At 45.6% G+C, this 21,512-nt stretch overlaps 2 protein-coding genes across 2 annotated transcripts in view; both read left to right on the top strand.

The window, feature by feature from the left end:
- LOC101428943 (intelectin-2) overlaps window positions 1-21,512 on the top strand; it is a 399,980-nt gene that overhangs the window by 45,490 nt on the left and 332,978 nt on the right. The gene's annotated exons all lie outside the window — the stretch shown is intronic.
- Window positions 12,955-20,704, top strand: LOC101429395 (intelectin-2-like). The gene is made up of 8 exons (XM_004448387.5): window positions 12,955-13,103; window positions 13,372-13,435; window positions 14,291-14,401; window positions 15,756-16,003; window positions 16,808-16,966; window positions 17,368-17,488; window positions 18,380-18,483; window positions 20,438-20,704. Exons 2-8 carry the CDS (start codon window positions 13,378-13,380, stop codon window positions 20,588-20,590), a joined length of 954 nt encoding a protein of 317 aa, XP_004448444.1. The 5' UTR covers window positions 12,955-13,103; window positions 13,372-13,377; the 3' UTR covers window positions 20,591-20,704.

The raw sequence follows: 21,512 nt of genomic DNA, 5'->3' as shown, positions 1-21,512 counted from the left end.
AAATCTACCACTTACCACCAGATTCTGAACATGTTTCCCTACATTTCCTTCATTTCCTTCTAGGAGCTTTATTGTACTTGCTTTTACAGTTAGGTCTTTGATCAATTTTGAGTTAATTTTTGTATAAGGTGTGAGATAGGGGTCTTCTTTCTTTCTTTTGACTATGGATATCCAGTTCTCCCAGCACCATTTGCTGAATAGACTGTTCTGTCCCAGCTGGGTGGGTTTGACAGGCTTGTCCAAAATCACTTGGCCATAGATGTGAGGGTCTGTTTCTGAACCATCAATTCAGTTCCATTGGTCTCTATGTCTATCTTTATGCCAATATCATGCTGTGTTTAACCGCTGTGGCTAGGTAATATGATTAAAAGTCTGAAAGTGAGAGTCTTCCAACTTCACTTTTCCTTTTCTGCTTCTGGCCATTTGGGGCTTCTTACCCTTCCAGATAAATTTGATAATTGTGCTTTCCATTTGTTTAAAAAATGCTGGTGGGATTTTTATGGGGATTTCATTGAATCTGTATATCAGTTTGGGTAGAATTGACATCTTAATGATATTTAGTTTTCCAATCCTTGAGCAAGGAATATTCTTCCAATTCTTTAGGTATGTTTTGATTTCTTTTAGAAATGCATTATAGTTTTCTGAATAAAGAGCTTTACATCCTTGGTTAAGCTTATTCCTAAATATTTGATTCTTTTAGTTGCTATTGCAAATGGAATTTTCTTTCCTGACTTGCCTCTCAGATTACACATTACTAGTGTCTAGAAACACCACTGATATTTACAAATTGATCTTGTATCCTGACACACTACTGACATCATTTATTAGCTCTAGCTGCTCTGCTGTAGACTTTTCAGGGACTTTCTAGATATAGGATCATATCATCTGTGACTAGTGAGAATTTTACTTCTTCCTTTCTGATTTGGATGGATTTTATTTCTTTTTCTTGCCTGAGTGCTCTAGCTAGAATCTCCAGCACTATATTGAATAACAATGGTGACAATGGGCATCCTTGTCTTGTCCCTGATCTCAATGGGAAAGCTCTCAGTCTTTCACCATTGAGTACAATGTTAGCTGTGGGTTTTTCATATATGGCCTCTATCATGTTGAGACAGTTTCCTTCAATTCCTATCATTTGTAGTATTTTTATCAAGAAAGGATGCTGTATTTTGTCAAATGCCTTTTTTGCGTCAATTGATAATATCACATGATTTTTCTTGTTTGATTTATTAATGTGGTGTATAATGCTGATTGATTTTCTTGTGTTGAATCACCCTTGCATGCCTTGTATAAAACCCACTTGATCCTGATGAATAATTCTTTTAATGTGTTGTTGAATTGAATTAGCCAGTGTTTTATTGATGATTTTTGCATCTGTATTCATTAGAGGAATGGGTCTGAAATTTTCTTTTTTTGTAATATCTTTATCAGGCTTCGGTATTAGGGTGATATTGGCTACATAGAATGAGTTTGGTAGCATTCCTTGTTTTTTTTTTTTTAAGATTTATTTATTTATTTATTTCTTCTCCTCTTCCACCCCACCCCGGTTGTCTGTTCTCTGTGTCTATTTGCTGCGTCTTCTTTTGTCTGCTTCTGTTGTCAGTGGCATGGGAATCTGTGTTTCTTTTTTGTGCTGGGTGGCTCTCCTTACGGGGTGCACTCCTTGCGAGTGGAGCTCCCCAGCGCAGGGACACCCCTGTGTGGCAGGGCACTCTTTGTGCGCATCAGCACTGCACATGGGCCAGCTGGACATGGGTCAAGAATGCCCAGGGTTTGAACCACAGACCTCCCATATGGTAGACAGATGCCCTAACCACTGGGCCAAGTCTGCCGCCCATCTTCTTGTTCAATTTTTTTGAAGACCCTGAGTAAGATTGGTATTAAATCTTCTTTGATTTTGTGTGACATATGTATCTGAAAAAAAAAGATAATGATAAAAGAAAAAAATAAATTAAAAAAATAAATATTGTTAAGATGTCAAAAAAAGTCTGGCTTGACATAGAGGTGCAATGGACACAACCAATCCAATATCCACATAGAAGAGGTGGCATTGGATTGGGAAAAGTGGACATGGTGGCTGATGGGTATGGGGAAAGGCAGGAAGAGATGAGAGGTGAAGGCGTCTTTGGGACATGGAGCTGCCCTGGATGGTGCTTCAGGGGCAATCATCGGACATTGTAAATCCTCACAGGGCCCACTGGATGGAATGGAGGAGAGTATGGGCCATGATGTGGACCATTGACCATGAGGTGCAGAGGTGCCCAAAGATGTACTTACCAAATGCAATGGATGTGTCATGATGATGGGAATGAGTGTTGCTGGGGGGGGGGGGGGGGGGGAGAGGTGGGGGGGGGTGGGGTTGAATGGGACCTCATATATATATTTTTAATGTAATATTATTACAAAGTCAATAAAAAAATAAAAAAAATAAAAAAAAAGTCTGGCTTTGAATGCTTGGTAGAAGTCACTTGTGAAACCATCTGGTGTTGGGCTTTTCATTTTGGGGAACTGTTTGAGACTGTTTCAATCTCTTTACTTGTGATTGGTTTATTGAGGTCTTTTATTTCTTCTAGGGTCAGGGTAGGTTGATTTTACATTTCTAGGAATTTGTCCATTTTGCTTACATTGCCTAATTTTTTTTTGCATGAAGTTCTTCATAGAATCCTCTTATAATCGCTCTTATTTTTGTGGGGCCAGTAGTAATGTTCCATTTTCATTTTTTATTTCATTTATATGCATTTTCCCTCTTTCTTAGTCAGTCTAGCTAAAGGTTTGTCAATTTTGTTAATCTTCTCGAAGAACCAACTTTTGGTTTTGTTAATTCTCTGTATTGTTTTTTGTTCTCAAATTCATTTATTTTTGCTATCTTTGTTATTTCTTTCCTTCTGCTTGCTTTGGGAGTCATTTGCTCTTCTTTCTCTAGTTCCTCCAGCTGTGTAATTAGGTCACCAATTTTAGCTCTTTCTTCTTTTCAAATTTTCAACACTGCCTTTTCTGCATCCTATAGGTTCTGATATGTTGTATTTCCATTGTCATTCATCTTGAGATACTTGATTTCTCTTGAAATTCCTTCTTTGACCCACTGATTATTGAGTGTGTTGTTTAGTCTCCAAATATATGTGAAATTTCCTTTTTTCTGCCTCTTGTTTATTTCCAACTTTATTTCATTTTGTTCAGAGAAAGTGCTTTGTATAATTTTGATTTTATTGAATTTATTGAGATCTGCTTTGTGACCCAACATATGATCTATCCTGCAGAAAGATCCATGAGCACTTGAAAAGAATGTATATTCTGCTGTTCTGGGGTGCAACGTTCTGTGTCTGTCTATTAGGTTTAGTCCATTTATCATATTATTCAAATTCTCTGTTTCTTTATTGACTCTGTGCCCAGATATTCTATTCAATGCTGAGAGTGGTGTATTGAAGTCTCCAACTATTATTATAGAGACATCTATTTCTCCCTTCAGTTCTGCCAGTGTTTGCCTCATATATCTTGGGGCATCCTGATTAGGTGCATATACATTTATTATTGTTATTTCTTCTTAATGAATCACCCCTTTTATTAATATGTAATGTCCTGCCTTGATTCTAACAGTTTTGCTTTTAAAGTCTATATCATCTGATATAATTATAGCTACCCCAGTTTTTTTTTTTTTTTTTGTTACTGCATGTGTGGAATATCTTTTTCCAACCTTTCACTTTTCAGTCTGTTGGTCTAAGGTGAGTCTCTTGCAGACAGCATATAGATGGTTCATATTTTCTTATCCATTCCACCAGTTTGTGTCTTTTGATTGGGGAGTTTAGTCCTTTAACATTCAGTGCTATTAGTGTAAATGCAGTGCTTATTTTACCCATTTTGATCTTTGCATTTTATATGTCATTTTATTTTTGACACTTTTAGTTACTGTTACTGATATAGTCATCATTTCTAGACTCTCTTCCAAGCTTCTCTTCTCTCCTGTATTTTCTTTTCAGACTATAACAATCCCTTTAGTAATTCCTGCAAAGCTGGTCTTTTGTTATAAACTCTCTCAGTTTCTGTTTATCTGGAATATTCTAATTCACCCTGATTTTTGAAAGATAATCTTGCCAGATATAAAACTATTTCTCTTGCCAGAGATCTTAACTATATCATACCACTGCCTTCTTGCCTCCATGGTTTCTGATGAGAAATCGACACTAAATATTACTGGGTATCCCTTATGTGTTATGCATTGCTTTTCGTTTGCTGTTCTCAGAATTCTCTCTTTGTCTTTGGCATTAGACATTCTTTTGTATGTGTCTTGGAGTTGCTCCATTTGGATTTATTTGGATGGGAATATGTTATATTTCTTGGACACGATATCTACGTCCTTCAAATTTAGAAAAATTTTCACCATTATTTCTTCAAATCTTCCTTCTGCCCCTTTTCCCTTCTCTTCTCCTTCTGGGACACCCATGACATGTATGTTTGCATGTCTCTTGCTGTCATAAAGTTAGTTCCCTGAGACCTTGTTAACTTTTTTCCATTCTTTTCTTCATCCGTTCTTTTGTATGTTCACTTTCAGAGGCCATATCTTCAAGCTCAATGATCCTTTCTTCTGCTTCCTCAAATCTGCTGTTACTTGCCTACAGTGTACTTTTAATTTCATTTATTGCATTTTTCATTCCCATAAGATTTACTATTTTTCTATGTATGATTTTAATTTCTTCTTTGTGCTCACCCAGTGTCTTCTTTTTTTTAAATTCTACTCAATTTATTCATTTTTAAAAAAATATTACATTCAAAAAATATGAGGTCCCCATTCACCCCCACCGCCCCCACCCCACCACTCCCCCCACAGTAACACTCTCCCCCATCATCATGACACATCCATTGCATCTGGTGAGTACATCTCTGGGCATCGCTGCACTCCATGGCCTGTGGTCCACACCATAGCCCACACTCTCCCACGTTCCATCCAGTGGGCCATGGGAGGACATACAATGTCTGGCAATTGTCCCTGCAGCACCACCCAGGACAACTCCAAGTCCCAAAAATGCCTTGACATCTCATCTCTTCCTCCCATTCCCCGCACCCAGCAGCCACCATGGCCACTTTTTCCACACCAATGCCACATTTTCTCGATTATTAACCACAATAGTTCATGAATAGAATATCATTAAGTCCACTCTACTCCTTACTGTATTCCTCCTTCCTGTGGACCTTGGTTTGGTTGTTTCCATTCCACATCTATGTCAAGAGGGGGCTTAGATTCCACCCAGTGTCTTCTTAATATCTTTAATCTCTTCAGCCATCTCATTGAATTTATTAAGGACATTTGAACATGTATGATAAGTTGTCTCAACTCCTTTATGTCATGTGGAGCTTATCTTATTCCTTTAACTGGGTCATATCTTCCTATTTCTTATTATAGATTATAATTTCTTTGTTGGTGTTTTCACATCTGGCTTGCTAGATGTATTTATTCTGGCTGCAGTTTATCCCTTTAGTTTATGGCTTTTTGCCCTTTCTTCCTTGGTGGTTGTGTAGTAGGAGCCAAGGATATAGTTGGTGCTGTAAGCTATGGAGACTGAAGCTGCCCAGGGAGTGATGAAGCTTCTCTCACCTTTCTCCTCTGTCAGGGGTAGGGGCAGAGATGCAGCTGTGTATAATAATCCAAGTTGGGCAGGACAAGACTCTCTATTTGCGTGGAGAGACTGATGAAGCTTCACACCCCTTCTTCCCCTAACTTGGGCAGGGATGGAGCTATAGTTGTGGGCAGTAATCTATGTTGTGTGGGTTGAAAATGACCACAGTTGCCAGGTAAACTGATGTAGCACCAGATCCCCTTCCTGCTGGGGGTAGGAATGGACCCTTTGGAGCACCCAACAATATAATCTGTGTGGGCCGAATATGCCCACAGTTGCCCTGAGAGGTTGAGGGAGTACTGTCCCTACTACTCCTTAGGGGGTGGGATTGGCACCACCAACACCCAACAGTTCAGTCCCTGTGAGCTGAAAGTGCCTGCCGTTGCCTGGAGAGGCTAAGGAAGCACCAGCCACCTCCATCCTACTGGGTGGTGGGGGTGCTTCTATGGGTGACAGTCCCTTTAGGCTGAGAATACCTGCCATTGTCTGGAGTTGCTGAGGAAACACCAAGCCCTTCCTATCCTATTAGGGCGTGGGGTTGGATCCATAGGCATCCAACAGTCAGTCCATGCAGGCCAAAGGTGTCTGCCATTGTCCAGAAAGGCGGTGAAACACCAGCGCCCTCCTTTCCTATTGGGGGGTGGGGGTAGATCACAGGTACCCTCCATTCCAGGCTGTGTGGGCCAAACATACTTGCAGTTGTCTAGAGAGGCTGGGCAATCACAGTCCATCTCTTGTCCTATTGGGCATGGGGGTGGAGCCACAGGTGCCCAATGTTCGGGTAATGTGCAGGCCAAAGGTGCCTGCAGTTGCCATGAGAGCTGAGGGAACATTAGCCCCCTCCTACCATTTGCGGGGACAGAGGTGGAGATGGACTCAAAGGCAGTCAACAAACCAGTTCACGTGGGCTGAAAACTTCTGCCCTTGCCCAGAGAGGCTGTGGATACCCAGCACCTCTCCTATCCAATTGGGGTAAGGGCACACAGCCCCAGGTGACTGACTACTAAGTCAGTGCCAGCAGAGAGTACTTGCAGTAGCCCGGAGAGGCTTGTACATGTCCTGCCAGCTTCCTGTCTGCTGGGGGTGGGACTGGAGCCTAGGCTAGGGCTGCAGTCTGATCTTGGTGGAAAGAAGTCAGTCCCTAACTTCACTGGATTTTCATTCAGCCAGGCTTTGCCTCATGTGGGGCGGGGGTGGGGATGGGGAGGGTGTCATAAACATGGCAGTTATTGGACTCTTTCCAACTTGGACAGTCTCAAATCCTAACTGTCTCTAGGATTATACTTTAGCCAGCCAAGTCTGTTAATCAGTAGATGAGGTCAGTGGACAACTTTCTCTTTCTCCACCGTTTATGGGAAATGGCGCTTCTAACTCCATCCACCGAATAGCTCCTGAGGTGCCACACCGTGTCTTCCTCCCCTGCTTTTTGGGAAATGGAGCTTCCAACTCCAGGCACAGAATAGCTCCGGGGGTGGCTTGTGGCGTGGAGGGCTGTACTCACGACTGCTCTCTGCAAGTGGGCAGTCTCCTCTTTCCATACTTTCAAGGATGTTGCAGGATACTCTTCTGGTCTCCTGGGGCCCCCTAACAGGTGCTTTCGATAGCTCTGGGTGATTTCTAATTGCCCTGTAGCTCGAGCTGACTCTAGGAACTCCTTACTCTGCTGCAATCTTGGCTTCCCCCCATCTTCATAGCCCCAGATTGGCTTTTCAGCACATGGGATAGCAAACCCAGATATGCAATAGTGTCAAGGTAGTGAATTACACAATATGAATTAAAAAGTGTACACAGGTGCCATGGAAATTTAAATAAAAGTAGGTAATTGTCAGAATGGACCATAGGCAGGCCTAAAACATGGGCCTGCCACTAAGACTTTGTGACTTCAAAACAAGCTTTTGGTTCTCCAGTAGACTGTGCCAGTATATTTGTGGGGTAAAATCTATGATTGGTTTAAAAAAAATTTTTTTTTAAAGATTTCACTTGCTGTGTCTGTTCATCTTCCTTGTTTCTTTATGAGGCACACAGAGCTGAACCCAGGACCTCTGATGTGGGAGGGAGGTGCCTAATCCCTTGAGCCACCTCCAGTTCCTGCTTTGTTGTGTCTCTCATTATGTTTTTCGTCTCTGGTTCTCTTGTTGTTTCATCTTGTTGCATCAGCTTGTCATGCCATACTCCTTATACCCTCTATTTTTGTCCCTTAGAATTGATATAATATCTTCTTTGCCACTGCTGCAAAAATGTTGCTGTTAAGTCTAATTCATAAGTTACATTATTTATTTTTAAAGATTTATTTATTTATTTCTCCCCACCCCTTCATTGTTTGTACTCACTGTGTCCATTTGTCTTGTTTCTTTTTAAGATTTATTTATCCATTTATTCCCCCCCCGCCCCGCCTTGGCTGCTCTCTCTGTCCATTCACATTCTTCTATGTCTGCTTGTCTTCTCTTTAGGTGGCACCAGGAACTGATCCTGGGACCTTCCAGAGTGGGAGAGAGGTGCTTAATCTCTTGTGCCACCTTAGCTCCCTTCTGCAGTGTCTCTTATTGTCTCTCCTCTGTGTCTCTTTTTTGTTGCATCATCTTGCTGTGCCAGCTCTCTGCTTGGACCAGCTTGCTGCATGGGCCAGCACTCTTGTGTGGGCTGGCTCGCTATGTGGGACAACTCTCCACTCGGGCCAGCTCTCCACTCAGGCCACCTTGCTGCGTGGGCCAGCTTGCCTTCATCAGGAGGCCCTGGGAATCCAGCGGGAATGGTAGATGGGAGCCCAATAGCTTGAGCCATATCTACTTCCCTTCCTTGCTTCTTTAGGAGGCCCTGGGAACTGAACCCTGGCCCTCCAGTGTGGGAGGGAGGTGCTTAATTGCCTGGGCCACTCTGTTCCCTGCTCTATTGTATCTCTCATTATGCTTTTCTTCTTGTGTCTCTTGCTGTGTCATCTTGTTGCATCAGCTTGCCACACCTGCCCATTGCGTCAGCTCAGTGTCTTTCTCACCCTCCTTAGGAGACACCAGGAACCTCTGCTCCCCGCTTTGTTGTGTCTCTCACTACGTTTCTTTTCTTGTGTCTCTTTTTTTTTTGTCTTTATTTTTTTAAATGTCACATTCAAAAAATATGAGGTCCCCATATACCTCCCACCCCCCTCACTGCACTCCTCCCCCCATAACAACAACCTCCTCCATCATCATGAGACATTCATTGCACTTGGTGAATACATCTCTGAGCACTGCTGCACCTCATGGCCAATGGTCCACATCACAGCCCACACTCTCCCACAGTCCACCCAGTGGGCCATGGGAGGACATACAATTTCCAGTAACTGTCCCTGCAGCACCACCCAGGAACAACTCCAAGTCCCGGAAATGCCCCCACATCACATCTCTTCCTCCCACTCCCTACTCCTAGCAGCCACCATGGCCACTTTCTCCACACCAATGCCACATTTCCTTCGATTACTAATCACAATAGTTCATGAATAGAATATCAGTAAGTCCACTCTAATCCATACTCTATTCCTCCATCCTGTGGACCCTGGAATGGTCGTATCCACTCCACATCTATATCAAGAGGGAGCTTAGATTCTACATGGATGCTGGATGCAATTCTCCTGCTTTCAGTTGTAGGCACTCTTGGCTCCCTGTTGTGGTGGTTGACCTTCTTCACCTCCAAGTTAGCTGAGTGGGGTAAGTCCAATAAACCAGAGGATAGGAGTTGCAAGTCTGTTGAGGCTCATGGTCTGGCTATCACATGGTCAGTCCAGAGATTCAGGTCCCCTGGGTATACACTAAACCCCAGCACCAACTACAGATCCGGTAAAAGTAACTGGAGAGGCTTGTGGACAAAGATCACATCACACAGAAACACGAACTCCAAAGTAGGACCAACTGACATGGCACTGAACTCCATCTGCCATGACCATAGAACCTGTGGGTCTTTGTAGCCCTCAGAAGAACCAATGCCTGGGGTTGTATCTACTTTATCTGTCTCTGGGACTCTGCTGAGGTGTGCATAAGGGCAACCACTCTGATAACCTCCCACCTCTTTTTGGAGACTCATAGCCGCTGACAAGAATACAAAGTGGACACAGAAGAACACATAGCGAATGGACACAGAGAGCAGACAACTGGGGCAGGGAAGAGAAATTTTGAAAATATCTTAAAAAAAAAAAAAAGAATATTTAGGGAGCAGATGTGGCTGAAGCATTTGAGCTCCTACCTCCCACATGGGAGGTCCTGGGTTTGGTTCCCATGCCTCCTGAGAAAACAAAAAAAACCAAAATAAATGGAAAAACGAACTCAGGGAATCCGATGTGGCTCAGTGACTGAGAACTGCCTTACCACATATAAGGTCCTGGGTTCAATTCCCAGTGCAGTACCTAAAAAGAAAAAAAAAGAATGTTTAGTGTAGTGTTAATTATACCGAAAAATTGGAAATAGCTTAATTGTTCAACAATAGGAGGCAGTTAAAATACCAAAAGTTTATGTTAATGCATATTTGGGGATTAAACTTATTTTCAAAGTTAATGCTTAACATTTTTGTGAAAGTCATAACAGACCTCTCAAGATATGTTTTGTTTCTATTTCTCAACTTGTTTATAAATAATTGGAAGTTAATAGGAATTATTTTTGAACGATAAGCAAAAGAGGAATTTTTCATTGATTTCAAAATTAGTCTGAAATAAATATACAGGGGAGAAGCAGAAATAAACATTTAATAACAGAAAAATGTGTATGTGCGAATGTGGGTTTTAGCCTTTCCTGGTTTCAAAATATATTATTAAGCTATAGTAATTTAAACAGTAATTTAATTTCTAGTGAGAAATTAGATGAATTGATCCAAGGTAAGAAGGCATTTAATGTCTAACGAAGACATTCATTGTTATTGAAAACATTCCATAAATAATGTCAGGAAAAGAAATTTGCAAGTTGAAAAGAAATCAGTTTAGATCTTCACATCAAACGTGAAAATTAACTCAATTGATGTTGAAAAATTAAAAGAAAAGAGTTTCTAGAATTTGCAAAGTGGCTTAACATACGTAATGGGTAATCTAAGCATAATGTTCCCCTTCTCCCAGGCTCTAGGAGCCATGCTGACTCTCCCAGGAGAACGGCACGAGTTCCAGTGCTGTGGGAAGCCTTACTTCCGCGGTCGGTATGTAAATGAAGAGTCCCAAGGGGACTCATGTTTCTCCTGTTCCTTGGCTCTCATCTGCTCCTTATCATCCGCCTGGCTGTGGCCGCCATTTTCCTCGTGTGGCATGCTTTGCCCCAAATGGGACAGTACGGTTTTCCTTTGTTTCCCCCAACACCAGGCTGCTGTGTGTGAGCACTTTTACTGAGTATTTGATGGTGAAAATATGGCACAGAGTAAACAATTTTAGATTCAGTGCTGGACATCATCATTCCTAGAAATTTAATGCATCAGTGGTAGCATTCAAGCCTATCTTTTAGTACCAGCTGGAGTCAATTCTTTCTTTCCACTAATGCACACTGAGGACCTGCTATGTGCCAGCTATGTAGCCCTGGAGATGCAGCGGAGAAGCCCGTGCACAGCCCCTGCCCTCACAGAGGAGGAGACAGGAAGTCAGCAAGTACCTGTATAAATACTCAGATAAAGGGGCCCATGAGCTTCCTGGTGAGGAGCTCCCCCATCTTCCCAATACCCGTACCTCAGGGTTCTAAGAGAAGCGTCAGTCAGAGCCCAGCACGGTCTCCTTGGGTTTGTCCTCTCTCCTCCCCTCCTGGGACTCTTGTCTGGGTCCTTGGGAGGGACGGCTGCAAGGAAAACTTAAAGAGCCGAGGTCACTATGGCGCCTGGAGACAAGCCCTGCCTTGGTACTGTCATCGAGGAGGAGAGGTGTTTCCTGTCTTCAACACCGACCAAAGTGGGAGAATGCCGCACCCTGCATGGCACTGAGATGGGTGCTGGAGGCCTGCGAGTGAGGCCAGCAGTGCCAGTTCCAGAGAGCAGGCCTGGCATGAGGGCAGCGGGCGGCCGCATGGGATGGATCAGTGGCCAGCAGGGGCCTGAGCAGCAGCCAGCGCTGATGGTGGGTGGTGTGGGTGGAGTGGAGAAGCCTTCTAGCACATATGAGGCTTCCCCTGGGGACTATGGGCTTCGGGGACTGGAAGTCTCCTAACAATGGGCGGTGATGACAGCCAGAGAAATTTCAGGGCCAATGGAACCAACTCACAATGCCTCCTGAGGATGTATCAGTTATGCTAAAAAAATGTTAGTGACAGGAAGTTGGTAAGTGTATTGTGGTTATATATAATGTCTGTATTACTAGAAAATATACACTTATGAATTTCAGGTAAAGGGTATACAACTTACCCTCAATAGGTTCAGAAATAATATGTGTGTGTGTGTATAGAGAGCATAAATGCTAGAGCAAATGGGGTGTAATATTAGCAATAGGTGAATCTAGATAAAGGGTATGTGTGTGTTTTGGCACTATCTTTTATTTTTTATTTTGCAATGCTTTGTAAATTTTAAATTATTTCTAAACAAAAAGTTAATAAATTATAAAGGCAGTGGCCACTAGAGGTACTGAAGGGAGGGAGAGGGACGAACAGGTATAACATGGGGGCATTTTGGGGATATTGGAATAGTCCTGTATGACATTGCAATGACTGATACAGGCCATTATATTATACATTTTGTCAAAACCTATGAAAATGTGCAGTGCAAAGTGTAAACCCCCATGTAAACTGCAGCCCATGGTTAGCAGCAATGCTTAAGATGTGTTCACCAATTGTACCTAATGCACCACACTAATGAGGGATGTTGTTAATGAGGGCAAGTGTGGGAGGGGGAGAGGGTGGGGCATATGGGAATCCCCTATATTTTTAGTAAACTTCATGTAATCTAAAGCTTCTTTAAAAAGAAAATAATTTTTAAAAGGTTAATGAGGTTGTGAAATTACAGTGCAAGATGTAATAATTGGTGTTTGGAGACATACAGTAGGCCATAGGAGGAAGCCATTGACTGTGCCTGGGGTGGGGCCATTAGGGAAGAATTCACAGAGCTTAGGGGGAGTCTAGAAGGAAGATTGTCTTAACAGAGACAAGTGCCTGGGGAGCCCCCTCTGATCAGGGGGAGCGTGTGGGGCGGTGGGATTCAGGGAGCTGGGTTGGACTAGACAATAAGATAGGTCCTGTCAGGGGAGTTTGGTCATGTGATGTAACACTGTCTCGTGTTTGTGCGGGACGCGCGTCCTGATAATGCCAGATCTCCCCGTCCCTTGGGCGGTGAGTGTCACCTGTGTGATCTGGCAGGAGCCCCAGGCTCCTGGGGCCACTCACGGCCCCTGCTCACTGCACCCCAGCCTGGGGTGGGCGGGGCTCTGCGGGGCGGGGCTTGCTGGGCTTGGCTTTCCCAGGCAGGGCTCAGCCTCTACCCCACACCAGGAGCTCTGCAGAGGGAGCGCTGAGTCCCAGCCCTCAGGAATCCCTCCGCCCGTGGATCTGTGAGGAGACGAGGGCGCTCTGTGTGCAGGTGACGAAGGTGTTTCTGAGTCTGAGATAGGGTCCTTGTGTTTGGGACCCTGATGTCAGCTCAGGGCTGGTCACGGGGTTGAGAATTTCAGGGAAAGGAGTCCTTGGCCCCTTGGGTGTTATAGGGCCAGACAGGGTTCAGGGCTATGCTGGAAGATTCCAGAACTTGCAGAACCCCATGGCTTTCCATTTGGGGTTTCCTGACTCGGAAAGTATAGGAAGTGAGAGACAGTTCAGCCAGTGACCTTGCGTCTCTTGTTTCTCCTTAGGGGACAATGGCCATAGTCTGGTTCCTGCTGTTCCTCTCTGTGGCCACCAGAGGGCGGAGTGCAGGTAGGTCACTCACAGGCATCCCCTCCTGTCACCTGCTGTTCTTGGAATAGAGCTGGGCTGGGTTGGTCTTAGCTCCTGGGCCAGAGGGGGAGTCGCTGATATGAACAGAGACCGCGCTTTGCTGCAGACTTGAGATGCGGACTGCGTGCTGCGGTGTCCGGCCTCTCCTGGGTCTGGGCTGAAGCAGTGCGGGAGGTGGCGGAGGGAAGCCCCGGCGCTGCTCTGTGGCTCTGTGTGGCTGCGACGGGGCTCGGGGGTGGATGGTGGGGTCTGCGTCTCCTCCCAGCCACTCCTGCCCCTGCGACCTTGGCCTCGGGGTCTGCTGGGCGCTGCGTGGTCAGTGCCGCATCAAGGGAACATCCTCCTGTAGTCCCCATCCTCCTAACTCCATTCCTATACTACGCGTAATCATGCTGCTTTTCAGCGTTACTTAATTACTGGATGAAAAAGCACCTCCACGTATATCATCTCATTGGCTCTCTACGGGCACGAACAATTTACCAGTGACGTTGTAAAGATGGATTAAGGGGACCCGAGACGTTATGTGCCTGCCCAAGGAAGCTCAGCCCTCAAGGGTGGCCTGGGATGTCCCCTTGAGTCCTCTTGAAGGAATATGTCAAAATGCCCTTGAACGCCTGGGCTCGAGGAGTTCACTGGTAGGGATTTGATTCCAGGTAGTTGAGCGGAAGCACTCAGGTGTTAAGCCTGGGTTAGAGATGGGGTCACATGTCTCAGAGAGAGAATCCCTGCGTCTTGGGACCTCACAGCTTAACAGTGATGAACTGATGCGGGGGCCAGGAACGATGGTCTCAGCAGCTGCACACTCTTCATGAGACATATTCTCGTGTCTCCCAGCTGCAGTCCATTCTCTTGAGATACTCCAGGAGCACAACGACTGTGCTTCTTCTGTTCCACTCATGCCCAGAAGCTGCAAAGAAATCAAGGAGAGTTCCCCCAATGCAGATGGTAAGTGATGAATCAAACTGGTGTTTTTTTCTTGAAGCTGCTTTTTAGCTCAGCTGACCCTAGTCATGGAAATCAGGAGACATGGACCCATGGGTGTGTCTGCTCTGCCCCCCCTCCCCCAGCTCCCACTCAAGGAGGTTTCCCTGGGATTTGTGAGGATTTCGTGTCCCACTCTGGTCACAGCAGACATGATTTTCTGAACACAGGGAAAATGCAGTGTTTCTGGTGATGGTTAGGATGGAGTCAAGAAATGTGAAGTGTCTGAGATTTTACCCTCCTTAGAAGCTAATGAGTTAGCCTGCCACAGGTTCCTGGATCCTGGCAGAAGACGTGAGACTCCTGGGTGGACGAAGAAGTTTATTACTCACAGCAATAGCAGTAGCCAGAGTGCCAGCATTTTCTTGTGCCAGCTCCCAGAGTCCCAGTTCCTACAAGGCGATATGAAGGGGGCCAGGTGACATCTGCATGTTAGTGGATTTGTCAGGCAGGCTAACAAATCCAACTGGCAAAGAGACATCAAGTCTTTTTTAGATTCAGAGAGTTTACTACTGATTTCATAGACAGCTAAATCAAGATGCCAGCTTCCCACGTCCCATGTCACAGGATGACACAGGAACAAAAGGGGCCAGATGACAAGGGAATCCAGGTAGTGGGGTGCTTTGTTTCTGAGGAGCCAGTCCATTCTGCAGGTAAGCAGTTTTATAACCTGCAGGTGGACCCCAGGGCTGGGGCAAGGCCCAAAGTCTCATAACTCTTCAGATCCTTGGAGGCAATGAGAACGCTCATGACAACCTCCCGGGAAGATAGGAAAGTGTGTGATATGTGATCTGGTAGTAGCATGGGGTCACGGGCATTCTTTTAAGGCTTAGGTCAGCTATGGTTAAGTCTTTCCCATGTGTCCCAAGCAGTTGGCACATGGTGCCATGGTGGAGCCATTCTCCACAGGGTTGTGTATAGCAAAGGCTGGTGTAAACGGAAGCTTTTCTAACGGGCGGTAACCATGCCTGCCCTTTCCTCCGAGGTGCGCAGAGGCTGCCCCATGCTGGAGACTTGAGATGTGGCTGGGTGGTGATTTCTGGTCTCTTCTGGCCAGCGGAGGTCCCTATCCAGAGGGAAACCCAGTCTCTATTTTTCAAGGCTCTTCACTGTACAAACATTTTTGAAAAGATAGTGTGGAACAAAGGCATGAGTTGAGCACATGTGAGATCCATGGAGAATTGCTTCCCACCAGGTGGGAGTATGTAGGGGTCTTCAGGACATCCTCTCGGCGTCCCAGACCCTTTTCTCTGACCCTGGGGCCTGAGATGGGCCAAGTGCCCTCAGACAGGGGAGTCTGGGCTGGGTTCCCCTGCAGATGGCCTGTATCTCCTCCACAACGAGAATGGCGTCACGTACCAGACCTTCTGCGACATGACCACTGACGGTGGCGGCTGGACCCTGGTGGCCAGTGTGCACGAGAACAACATGTATGGGAAGTGCACGGTGGGTGATCGCTGGTCCAGTCAGCAGGGCAACAGAGAAGACTACCCAGAGGGGGACGGCAACTGGGCCAATTACAACACCTTCGGGTCTGCAGAGGGGGCCACAAGCGATGACTACAAGGTTGGTGCCACTTACCTCCTATTTGGGAAATAGTCAGGATTTGCATGTGACTGGATCACAGCCTGCAGAAGGGAGGTGTTTTATTTTTCCACAGGGGTGATTATGCAGAGTATCAGAAATGTGTTGACTTTTATAAAGAGAATTTATTTGCGTTAAAAGCTCAGGCAAGTTCCAAGGCCGTGAAAAGTCCAGCTCACGGTGCCATAAGAAGTGATTCCTCACCAGAGTCGCTGTTCTTGATCCTGGTGCTTAGCCCCAAAGTGAAGCAAGATGGGCTGCTGATCTCTGCCAAGGTTTCAGTCTTCCCCTTCGGGGTCACCGACTCCTCTTGAGCTGTTTCATGGGCCCGACCTCCTGGGGCTTCGTACTTAAGTGATCCTTTAGTCCCCTCTCTTACATGGCAGGATCAAGCATGGTGGCTTCCTTTTCCTGTGTCTGTCCATCTCTCTGTGTCTTCCTTTGTATCAGGCCAGCAAGAGACCAGAGACTCAAAAGGAATCAAAGCCCACCGACGTGATCCAGTCCAATGAGTCTCACACCCACAGGAATGGTCGGGTTCAAAACATAATCTTTTGCTTTTTGGGGTTGTCCCAATTCAGACTGTCACAGGTGGATTGGAAGATGGGCCTGTAGAGATAGGAATGAAGAAGAGGACTGATGTACTTACATGTCTTTGAGTCACATCTTCTTCGAAACAGTCTTGTATGGACCTGGGTGTAGGTGGTGGGAAATCACCCTCAGCAGGCAGGGGGTGCCTGAGTGCTGCTCTCGGCTCCATTGGGCTTGGTGTCTGCCACTCTCCAGAACCCTGGCTACTATGACATCCAGGCCCTGGACCTGGGCATCTGGCATGTGCCCAACAAGTCCCCGCTGCAGCTTTGGAGGAACAGCTCCCTGCTGAGGTACCACACCAACACTGGCTTCTTCCAGAATCTGGGGCATAACCTCTTCGGCCTGTACCAGGTATACAGGGCTGCCGGCTGGGGCGCTTTCCCTGGTGCACGGAGAGTACAATGTCTGGGGTGGGGGTGAGTCTGCTTTCCATAGTCTCGTCTCCCTACCTGGGCATAGCTGATTTTCCTGCCTCTGGCTCACAGTGAATTGTGTCCTGCCTCTCTCAGAATCCCTGAGGCAGGCAGGGGAAGAGGCCTATGAGAGAGGAGGAGAGGAGAGAGGGAGAGGGACGAAGGGCTTGGGGCTGCTGGAGAGGCAGAGCCGCGGGGAAAAGCGGGTCAATTTTACTAAGATTGGTTTCCAAGTAATGACAATCTAAATTAAAGGGATGACCGTTCCCTGCCCCCCAATCTCTGATCGTGGGAGCATCTCGGCCATCCTCACATAACCTCTATTTTGGGTCCTTGCAGAAATACCCAGTGAAATACGGATTGGGGTCGTGCTTGACTGACAACGGCCCAGCGGTACCTGTGGTCTATGACTTTGGTGATGCCCAAAAAGCGGCATCTTATTACTCGCCAAATGGTCGGAGTGAGTGTTTGCTCCCTAAGCCCTGTCGTCAATCCTTCCCTGCATTCTTGGAGAGAGGTAGTAAATACCAACAGAAATAATTGCAACATTTACCGAACACCGGAAATGGTCCGAGCTCTTTTTTAGGAGCTTGACATTGTTTTGTGTCATATGATCATGAGAAAGCTGTGACTTTACAGATGGGGAGACTGAGGCAGGATAGGTTAAGGGACTTGCGGGAGGTCACAGGACCAGAAAGCAGCAAAGCCAGGACATACATCCAGGGGTCTCAGCGCAGAGCCTGGACTCTTAACCAACTCCCTGCACGGTCTCCTGTGTTAGTTAAGGACAAGGGCAGCTAATATTTACAAGAAGGAACAACTAGGAAAATGGTGAGAAAATTTATTTTTATTGTGAAGGGTAGCTATTAATTATCTTAAAAAGAGATGAAATATTTCAATGTAATAAAGTCACAGGAATTAAGTATTTGATATTTGGCATTTTGATGAAAGCAGATGATTGTAGGGGAAATAAAAAAAACCAAACATGTAATTGGATGAGAAGTGTGTAAAGAGAAATAAATCCCACTTCTGAAAATTGCTTATCCCTGCTGTACCTTTTGAGGTCTTCTTGGTGATCTTTCTTAGAGTCTGATTTCTCCTATGAGCCTTAGGCATGCAAGGGTCCTCTTTGTGGCCCAAACTTTGGCCTGTTTTCTGGAGGTGGGGAAGTTCCATCTCGGCCATGTTTGGGTCCAGGATGCCCCAGCCAGTGGCCACAGAGGGGGTCCCCACACAGCCTGGGGTACTGTAGCCTGATATTTTGGCATAGGGAGTCCCTAGGCTGGCCAAGGGGAGTTTTTTTCTAATTTCCTTGACTATTCTGGCCCTTTCTCTTCCTCTTCTTTTCTAGATGAATTTGTTGCAGGATTCATCCAATTCAGGGTGTTTAACAATGAGAGAGCAGCCAACGCCCTTTGTCCTGGGATGAAGGTTACTGGCTGCAACACTGAGCATGTGAGTCTAGGGGGAGCAAGGAGGCTGTGTGCATGTGTGCGTGTGCCATTTTTACTCTCTTGATAGTGTCTTCTGGACAGAATTTGTTTTGGTTCTGTGCAGCTTAGCAATGTTTTCATTTATGGTTAGTGCTATATTGTGTAAGAAGTATTTCCCTGTCTTGAGGTATGAAGATGTTCTCCAACATTACTATTAGCTTCTAGAAGCATTATGTTTTGGTTGTTTTTTCCAGGCTTGTAGGAGAGAGCACTATAGCTGTGGTGACTAGAGCCTGTCTCTGAGGGATGTCTTCTAGCTGGAGGCAGGTTGAGATGGTGTCAGAGCCATTGGGAACAAGGGCATTCACTAGGACCCCCGTCCCTCACAAAACCACCTGAGAGATGGGTGTTTGGTTCCTGAAAGTGACCTTGAAGTCACAGCCTCATCTGTTTTGTTCCCCTCAGCCTTCAGTTTGTCCACTTGCAGCCAGAATTAGGCTGCTTTGTTCTCATGGAACCACCCCGAGATTTGGATACAGAGAATATTAGGGGTATGGGTGTGCAGACAACTATTCCTACACTGGCTTTCATGGCCCCTTACAGTGTCTGTTAATGCATGTTTGCATTTAAGAAAGCATGCATTCTTTCCTTTAAAACTACGAGCATAGAACACTTGCTGCGCGTTAGGAGTTAGAGATCAAAGACGGCACATTCTTTCCTTAAAGAGCTCGTATTGAGTGGGACAGAGTTATAAATGCATAACTGCAATCCCATGTGGTGTGAAGTATAATAGAATAGAAAGAGGGTGCTCTGGGGACCCACAGAGGAGCTGCTGTCTCTGCTAGTGGCATACAGTTGATTTTCCAGAAAGGTGACATTTGTGCTGAATCTTAAAGATACATAGAGTTCAAAGGTAGTGCCTGGAAGGGTAGTGCATTTTCAGCACAAATTAGTACCATGTTCAAAATCACTGGTGTCAGAGAGAGCATGGTGTGTTGAGGAAGCAGCAAGCTGGTTTGTAATTTTGGTGCCCAAGGGAAAAGGGTGGAGCTGATGCTGGAAATAAGGGCAGGGTCCAGGAGAGACTTTTTTTTTTTTTTTTACATTATGTTAAGTATTTGGGGTTTATGCTGTGAAAGATGGAAATGGTTAGAGAAGTTTGAGCAGAGGAATGGCCTTACCAGCTTTGGTTTTACAAAGGTCACTGTGGTAGCAGTGTGCAGAACATGAATTCAGAAGCAGGGAAATCATGGGCAAGGTGACCAGTTATGAGGCAGGTGGGAAGGTCCAGGTATGAAATACTAAGGACCTGCACCAGGGTGTTCCTGGTAAGGATGGATGAGCCTGGGTGGAAACCAGAGATGCAGAGATGATGGATCAATAGCTCTCGATGACCAGAGGACTGTGGGAAGTGAGGAAGACTACAGGGATTTTAAGGTTTTATTTGGGGGTGACAGGTTGCTTGCAATTAATCAAGACAGGTGACAGGATGCGGAACAGGTCTGGGGTTAATAAGAGGTAATTCGTTTTGTTTTCTCAAGTGGAGTTGAGATACTTGAGAGATATTTAGGTGGAAATACCCAGGTGGCAGTTGGATACGGAAGTACCAAGCATAGGAAACATCTGCGCTGGAGTCAGAGCTTTGGGCGTCACCAGTATGTACTGCTGGTAGTCGTGGGAGAACATGAGTCACAAAAGGCAGAGTGCACTGAGCCTTGAGGAGATGAGCACAGGAGTAGCCATCTGAGGGACCTGAGAATGAAAGCTAAGAAAAGTGAAAAGGAAGTCAAGAGAGAGCGCATTATTTCCGAATGCCTGGAGGAAAAGACTTATGGGATGGAATGGTCAATATGGTCAAAGGATTTGGCAAAGCCAAGCAGGATGAGGACTAAAGATTCCAGAGGATTAGGGTATTAAGGGGTCATTGTACCACCTCCATACCTCCCATTGTGCCTCTTCTCCTTCCTCCCTGTCAGCACTGCATTGGTGGAGGAGGATTCTTCGCAGAGGGCAATCCTGTGCAGTGTGGGGACTTCTCCTCCTATGACTGGAATGGATACGGAACTCACAGTGGTTACAGCTCCAGCCGGGAGATAACCGAGGCAGCTGTGCTCTTGTTCTATAAATGAGAGCTCGCCAGTGTGGAACCCCAAACTCAGCTCCCAACCCTGGACACTGGGAGAGAAAACCTAGAGTGCTAAGAAAAAGGCAAGGACAATAAATTGGCTCCAGGTTTCTTTGCATTCTGTTTTTTTCCCCAAAGATTTATTTCTCTCACCTTCCCCCAGTTGTCTGCTCTCTGTGTGCATTCGCTGTGTTCTTCTGTGTTTGCTTGTACTCTTTGTCAACAGCACCGGGAATCTGTCTCTTTTTGTTGCGTCATCTTGCTGCGTCAGCTCTCCATGTGCGTGTCACCACTCCTGGCAGCCTGCTTTTTTTTTCACACTGGGTGGCTCTCCTTACGGGGCGCACTCCTTGCGCGTGGGGCTCCCCTACGCGGGGGACACCCCTGCGTGGCAGGGCACTCCTTGTGCTCATCAACACTGCTCGTGGGCCAGCTCCACACGGGTGAGGAGGCCCTAGGTTTGAACCCTGGACCTCCCATGTGGAAGGTGGATGCCCCATCACTTGAGGCAAATTCGCTTCCCTCTTTGCATTCTTTTTAATGGCTTAGGAACTGAGAAATATTTTATAGGAATACCTATTGTTCTGGTGAATTCCACCTCAGACATTCGGGGTTAGGAATTTCAAGTATCATATCACCCATATCTGAAGTATGCTCTTCTTTGTAGGAAACCCCTGAATTAGATTTAAGGACAGAGGAAAACCTCATGCTGGCTCTTTTTTTTTTTTTTTAACTCATTCTTTTTGGCTATTCAAATAAAGCCCCATTTTAATGTAAACATCTCAAAAAACAAAAGAGGACCATTATTTAGATTCAGCATAAAAAAAATAGTGGGCATAATGACTCATTTCCTGTATTAACTTAGCTTTGTAAACTATCATAAATTAACAAATATGTTTTAGCCCACTTAATTGTATTTTAGGCAC

This window comes from Dasypus novemcinctus, chromosome 13, assembly GCF_030445035.2.
Source record: "Dasypus novemcinctus isolate mDasNov1 chromosome 13, mDasNov1.1.hap2, whole genome shotgun sequence".
Classification (NCBI taxonomy): Eukaryota; Metazoa; Chordata; class Mammalia; order Cingulata; family Dasypodidae; genus Dasypus; species Dasypus novemcinctus.
Note: the sequence above shows the minus strand (reverse complement) of the source record. Positions and strands in the feature narration are given on the sequence as shown.